Genomic DNA, 7,500 nt, shown 5'->3' with positions numbered 1-7,500 from the left:
ATAAACACCACATACACTCACACACACTCACACACACACACAACACACACACGCACTTTCAAATGCACATTGCTGGTTTATTTTCAAATCCATTGTTAATGATAGTAACAACTTGTATTTTAAATAACACAAATGCTATAAATGAAACTTTCCCACAACCCAACATGATGACTTATGTTTAATTAGAAAACATTACGGATTGAAATCGTGAGATTTTAGTATAGGAACTGAACTATAGAGCTCAAACTTTGACCCCAAACGCTTGCGTGATTGTAAGACCCCAATAAATATTGATATGACGTATATGGAGATTCTGTCATAGAAGTGTGACGCCATTAACCTTCCGATAAACATTCCAGGACGGATGTTGAAATCCCATAAGTCAGACATAATAAGTCGATAGATGAGTAACATTTAGGAGGCTGATTGTTACTAGTGAGTGTGAATGATTAACTTTAGAATGATCGCGCGTATCTAGAGATGTACAAAGAAGTGTTGCTAGAACTCACATCGATGAACGTATAGAGTTAAAACACAATTATAAAATTAATGATTCTTCTTATTATTATTATTAAGAGCTTTTTAAAATTTCTCAAAAGCACACTTAATTCATTGCCAAATTTCAAAAATCTTCGAATAATATAGAGATAAGAAGACCACCAACATTCTGTTTCACCAAGGGAATCTGAAACCCCACAGAACGATCACGCATCAACATTTTTTTCCATTTTATTTTCCGATAGCAAAGCCAGCAACGTTCCAACAAACAAATGATTTCCAGTAAAAAATAAGAATAAAAACCATAATAATAAAAAAGCAATAATAAAATGATTAATTATTATGATAATAAATAATGAAAATATCATTACAGAAAATTAATAGCAGTGATAGTTCGCATAACTTTTACAAGAAGATGATTAATAATATTAACGAAAGTTTGATAATCGAAGAAAAAAAAATTTTTTCAGCAAATAGCATAAACAACAATAATAATGACAATAATAATAATGACAACAATAATGATAATAATAATAATAAATAGAATATTGATTTTACGAACGCACACACACAAAATAAGCTTTTCAAGAACAAAAGTGTCGGGAAGATTTCATCTGAAACAGAAGCATACGACCAACAAACGACAGTTGGTTCACAAAAATAAAGTTCTGTTGAAAAAGAGAAAGATGGATAGAGAGAGAGAGAGAGAGAGAGAGAGAGAGAGAGAGAGAGAGAGAAGAGAGAGAGATAGAAGATAGAAAGGAGATAGATAGAAGATGGATAGAAGATAGATAGAAGATGGATAGAAGATAGATAGAAGATGGATAGAAAATAGATAGATAGAGAAAGAGAGACAGAGAGAGAAAGAGAGAAAGTCCGAACCAAGAAAACATGTCAAACAGAAATACACTTAGCTTGGGCGATTGAATAGAAATAAACAAATAAATTCATAATTTCTACACTTACACACGTATAAAAACACACGCAGACAAGCAATGTTAAGTACACTTATTTGGACAGATATAACACGTTAAACTGGTCTTGCTTTAATGCTATTTAATAATAATATTGGGTGATTATCAGATAGTCTCAACCCAATATCTATACATTTATTAATCAGTTAATTGCATTAATTAATTAATTAATTTATATATATGTGTGTGTAAATACAATATAAACAGGCTTTCAAACATTTCACGCACTTAAAACACTGCACTCCACATGGTCTCAGAGGCATCAAACTATTCGACATCACCGAATCACTCATCATCTCACGCATCAAATAAGCAGCTCCCTCCTGGTCCGGTTTTGCTGCACAACAAAAACTTCAGCAACTACAACCTCTCATCAAAAAAACTAAATCGCCTCAACTATCTACCTGCATCATATCCTACCGTCACTCAGATATCCAACATACTCGATTCAAGACTGTTCAAGAAAGTAGAAAATAACAGCAACATCGTCATCCATCCTCTACTACCACCAATCAAAACTACAACACACAACCTTCGTCAGCGCAAGCATGACTATCAAGTCGCCACTCAATCAACATATCAGGATAAGACCTTCATCACGAGACACCTTAAATATATTAGCACTCAAAACTTTACCATTAACTCATTCTAGTTTTCTTCTTATCGATCACCTCATTAGGTCATTAATAAATTACTTAACTTATTTGCCTTTTTGAGGCATTACTTTAATTTATTTTCAATACTTTTTATGTTTAAACATTTTTTTTCTCGGTTACTTATTTATTTCGTTATCATTTTATACTGTTGCCTGCCTTGCATGCTGTAACAGTTTCTGTGTCTGCAGATTCCGATTTTTTAGAGAATAATAATATATAATATATTTATATATATATATATATATATATATATATATATATATATATATATATATACACATATAATTGTATATATAAAATGTTAATATCTATGAATACTAACATGAAAATGACGATATCTTAAATAAAAATTAGTGTAAAGATTCAATCAATCAATTGATTGATACATATCCTTTCCTTAATTGATTAATTAATTAAGTAAATGAATAGATAGGTGAATGAATGAATTAATATTACAACAGTTTTATTTAATGACCGATAGTGGATACAATTAATGAATAGATAAATGAATGATTTGATTGACTGATTGATACAACTGATTTGATCGACAGAATGACGGAATAAATGAATGAATGAATGATTGATAGAGGGACAAACTTTCTGTCGGGCAAGTGAACCAATTAAAAAAAAGAGATCTCAATTAATTATTATGTATATAATGGGAGGCTTTATGGCGCACACATGTACTGTAACGATCTACTTATGTGTATCATAACAGAACCTAACGAAGCCTAACAAAAAGAAAACACACAAATAACACAATAATCTAACATACTGATTTTAACACTTGCTTGCCATTAAGTGATATATTTTTAAATAAACACACACACACGCAAAAAACACGTTGTATCTATTATGAAGTGATGAGTTTTACAGTTTACAAAACCAAAATTACATAAAAATTATTAGATAAAATTAAATGATCATGAAAAATAAAAAAAAAAGAAAAATGAATGAACATTAATACTAGAAGATAGATAGGAAAAGAGAGAGGGAGAAAGAGAGAGAAAGAGAGAGAGAGAGAGAGGAGGAAGAGAGGACATGTATATATGAAAGATAATAAAATGCATACTGTATATATTACATAAAAAGGTCTAAACTGTAAGTAGAACAACAAAAATAATAATAACCACAAAAATAAAAATTATAACACAATGATAACGCGATACGACACGAGATAAAATAACAAAAGTTTAGCAAAAAATATATAAACTATATATATATATATATATATATATATATATATATATAGAGAGAGAGAGAGGGAGGAAGGAGAGAGAGAGAGAGTACTTATATGAAATATAATCTAATTGCTGTTTAATCTTGCATTATTCAACCATATATATAACGTTTTATATATACATAAATCATTGCATTTTTCATTTTCAAAGTTTATTCATAATCAACAACATATGAAATAAGTGAATAAAAGTTATGAAGTTGAATATGCGGAGACCGAATAAGACTGTTTGTCTTGTGGTGACCACCGCAGGTAGATACATGAATAGTTAATGAAATAAAATAAGGAAAATAACTGAAGCAGAAAGATAATTGAAGATGAATAAATAAATGTTCGTGTTATACATATATAAACACATAAACATATAAATGTTCGTTTAGTACGTATATAAACATATAAATGTTTAATCATTAGTAAAAAAAGTTCATCCATTTTATGCTTGTCTGGATTGATTTGAGGCGAGTTTTGTAAATATAAAAGAGAGGGGTGTGGGAACATTGTGTCGGTGACGAAAGATAGACGCTCATCCCCATCCATTTGTGAGCTGTGCCTCTTACTCTCTAATGATGTAGTTTGGGAAGGAGTATTTTGTGATCTATGACATTGAAGGCTTTGGATATGGAAAGTGATTTATACATATATATCATATATATATATATATATATATTATATATATATACACACACAGAGAGGGGGGGGGGGAGAGGAGTAGATGTGATATATATTAGTGTATTAGAACAACATTATAAGGAAAAATATAGAAAAATATATTGATCATTTTCTAATATTGCATACATTGGTTATAGAAAATAACTAACGTCATAATTATTAACTATAATATAATAATTAATATTATTATTCATTATAATTAATAAATATAATTAATAAGATTTTTTTCTCAACGCAAAATAATTCATATCTTAATACAGTACATACAACAAAAATATATAGACTCTTATTTCTGTGTTTACTTTACAAAAATAGATCACTCAATTAATTAATTATTTAATTAATTGATTAATTAATTAATTAGTTAATTAATACAACGACGTTAAATAGATAATGGATGGATTAATTGGTATCATAAGTCTTCATTATCACCATCATCACTGTGGTGATATCTTTGGTATCATTTATCTGGTATATCAGTATCATTGTCTGGTAGCAATGTGTTAGAGTTGAACTATTTAAAGTCCTAAAATCATCGTCACCTTTTCGATAAGTCAGTGTTATCAAGCAATATCATTATCAATACCGTTATCATCGACATGTATCATCATCGCCATCATCAATAACATAACCATCATCATCATACCATCATCATCATCATACCATCATCATCATCATACCATCATCATCATCATACCATCATCATTATCATACCATCATTCATCATCATACCATCATCACAATCATACAACATCATCATCGTCATCACAAACGACAACGCCACTACTATTGACCACTATCGCCACCAACCAAAATTGCATCACATCATCACCGGCAGTATAGAGAGAACAACCCATCATGTTAACATCATCTTTATTATCATCATGTTAACATCATCATTATTGTCATCATCATCATCATCATCATCATCATATCATCCCTAAACGTTGACAGTCCTCAACTCAGCCTCCCCTCCTTCATCTTTTCCTGCCGCCGGCACTCTTGAACTGGTTGGCGATCTCGTCGAATGATTTGTTCTTCGTCTCGGGAACCTTGAAGTATGTGAAGATGAGCGAGGCCACCATGATGACCAGGAAGATGAGGAAGACGAACTCTTTTGTCGCCGCCTGTGTTTGTCGGGAGAGAAGTGGAGGAATGATTGATTGACTGATTGATTGATTGTTTGGTTGATTGACTGAGTCAAGGAAGGAATAAACGATTGATTCATTGAATGAATAAATGAATGAACAAATCAATTTTTAAGCGAAGAATTTAATGAATTCACGATTATTACCATCACAAACATCGAATTCACCTTTCATCTTACCAACCCACCTGAACAATCTCGAAGCCCATAGCTACGACGGCATTGGACAGCCAGTTAGCCAGCCCGGCCAAACTCATGGCCCTGGCCCTCGGTCCCTGCCTGAAGACCTCAGCTGTGATCATGTTCGGAATGGGTCCCAGGCCGCAAGCGAAGAAGACCACGTAGAATAGGACGCATATTATGCTGACGTAACTCATTGACGGGTAGCTAGACTGAGTAATTAACATAATTTATTCGCTTTATTTAAAATTGAATTAAAAATTTGAGTGATTGATCACAAGAAACTACATGGAATGGCTGAAAAATGAAAGTTTATCAAATAATTTCAAAAATGTATAAAATATAAACCAATCTTTACATTTAAACTACAAGTGGAATTATGATAGCTACCTGCAGGTTTAAAGCAACAGTTATAACAGCCAGCGTTACAATCATGCCAGCGATTGGTCCAAGTAAGAGGCTCCTCCTACCAAGCCTGTCCATCAAAGGTATCTAATTAATATAATTTATTTACACGTCACTTTACTTATTGTAAGGACCATCTATGAAATCGCGAAACCAAATAAATTGCAAATAAAGTGAAAACTGAAAAAAAATACAACGACTTCAAACATAACGAGAATATGATAATTACCATATTATGAATAATTAAACAGGGCATACACGCATCAAAACTCCAGGAGTGTACTTTTTAAATACAAAAACCGAATCCCGAGTATGAAACACAAAAACGGAAACAGCTGACAAACGTCGAACTGACCACGACAAAGGTCATGGCGACGTTGATGACACACGTCCCCAGGTTGGCGTACTGGACGGTTTCGACGGGCACCCCTGCGTTCAAGTAGATGCTGGTTGAGTAGAAAAAGATGGCGTTGATGCCCGAGAGTTGCTGCATCAGCTGCAGGACGATGGACACGATCAGCGGTGGGATGAGTTCTCGAGTCCTCAAGAGTTTCATGATGGTGTACGTTTCACCCTGACCCTGCTGACTTTTTGACTCCTCCTCCATCTCCGTTATCTCGTCCGTCACGTCCGTGCGTCTTCGTAGCCATTGGAGGGCTGGATGGTGGTGTGAAATGAATTCAAACGTTGATTGGTCTGTGAAAGTAATGAAAGAGAAAAAAGGAAGCGAAAGAAAGAGAAACGCAAAATAAAAAATTTCTCTGCAACCTGTATTATAAAAATGAAAGAAACAAGGCCTGAAATTCATCATCACAATTACAATTATTACGAATATTTATAATCACAAACCAGCAGGAAAAAATAACGAACAAAACAAAGTTTGACACTGGAAGAGAATGTAGCAGCACCTTTTCTGGCACCCTCCTTATTTTTTCTGACAAGCATGAGGAACCTGGGACTGTCGGGCAGGAATGGGAATATGACGAGGCTGGCCACACCCGGAACCGCATTCAAGAGCAGGAGTATCGGCCACTTTCCTTCCACCCCTGGTTTGCATCAATTCAAATTTTTTCTTATTTAATTTCTTTGCATCGGCAACAAACACACAGAGTGTATGAAAAAAACACACTTGAATCAACGCATCACACACGGAAATCTCACTGCATTCAAATCCAGTCAGTGCAACAGAAGAACCAAGCGCCTTAACCATTACACCATCGCATCACCCATTTTTATAGATTTTTTTTTCCATCATGAAATTTTTTTGCCGTTTTCAATAAATAAAAATTATTTGTTATTTTTTCAATGAGTTATTGTCGCTATAAAATGATTTATTATTTCAGAAAACCAACCTAATAAATTATTCAAACCGAAGAGACTTCCCATAGCTATGCCAATGGTGATGAAGAGTTGATGGATGGTACCCATGGCACCTTTCAAATTGAAGGGTACCACTTCTAGCATGTACATCGGTCCGAGCTGTGTGGCTGCTCCTGTTAAAGTGTGAGGGTGTGTATGTATGTATGTGTGTGTGTGTGTGTGTGTGTGGTATGTGTGTGTGTGTGTGTGTGTGTGTGTGTGTGTGTGTGTGTGTGTGTGTGTGTGTGTGTGTGTGTGTGTGTGTGTATGTATGTATGTATGTATGTATGTATGTATGTATGTATGTATGTATGTATGTATGTATGTATGTATGTATGTATGTATGTATGTATGTATGTATGTATGTATGTA

General features: G+C 33.4%; 2 protein-coding genes across 2 annotated transcripts in view; one reads left to right on the top strand and one right to left on the bottom strand.

The window, feature by feature from the left end:
• Positions 1–1,719: 1,719 nt before the first annotated feature.
• HELRODRAFT_172358 (hypothetical protein) lies at positions 1,720–2,124 on the top strand (the record flags this gene model as incomplete). Its single annotated transcript, XM_009019019.1, has 2 exons — positions 1,720–1,938; positions 2,014–2,124. 2 exons carry the CDS (start codon positions 1,720–1,722, stop codon positions 2,122–2,124), a joined length of 330 nt encoding a protein of 109 aa, XP_009017267.1.
• Positions 2,125–4,609: 2,485 nt separating this feature from the next.
• HELRODRAFT_187011 (hypothetical protein) overlaps positions 4,610–7,500 on the bottom strand; it is a gene marked incomplete at its 5' end in the record, with an annotated part of 3,934 nt that continues 1,043 nt past the window's right edge. The window contains 6 exons of the mRNA XM_009019018.1: positions 4,610–5,164; positions 5,373–5,576; positions 5,755–5,856; positions 6,125–6,426; positions 6,678–6,815; positions 7,122–7,248. Coding sequence (XP_009017266.1) covers positions 5,015–5,164; positions 5,373–5,576; positions 5,755–5,856; positions 6,125–6,426; positions 6,678–6,815; positions 7,122–7,248 — 1,023 coding nt within the window. The 3' untranslated portion in view covers positions 4,610–5,014. The remainder of the gene's footprint in view (positions 5,165–5,372; positions 5,577–5,754; positions 5,857–6,124; positions 6,427–6,677; positions 6,816–7,121; positions 7,249–7,500) is intronic.

This window comes from Helobdella robusta (assembly GCF_000326865.2).
Source record: "Helobdella robusta unplaced genomic scaffold HELROscaffold_23, whole genome shotgun sequence".
NCBI lineage: Eukaryota > Metazoa > Annelida > Clitellata > Rhynchobdellida > Glossiphoniidae > Helobdella > Helobdella robusta.
Note: the sequence above shows the minus strand (reverse complement) of the source record. Positions and strands in the feature narration are given on the sequence as shown.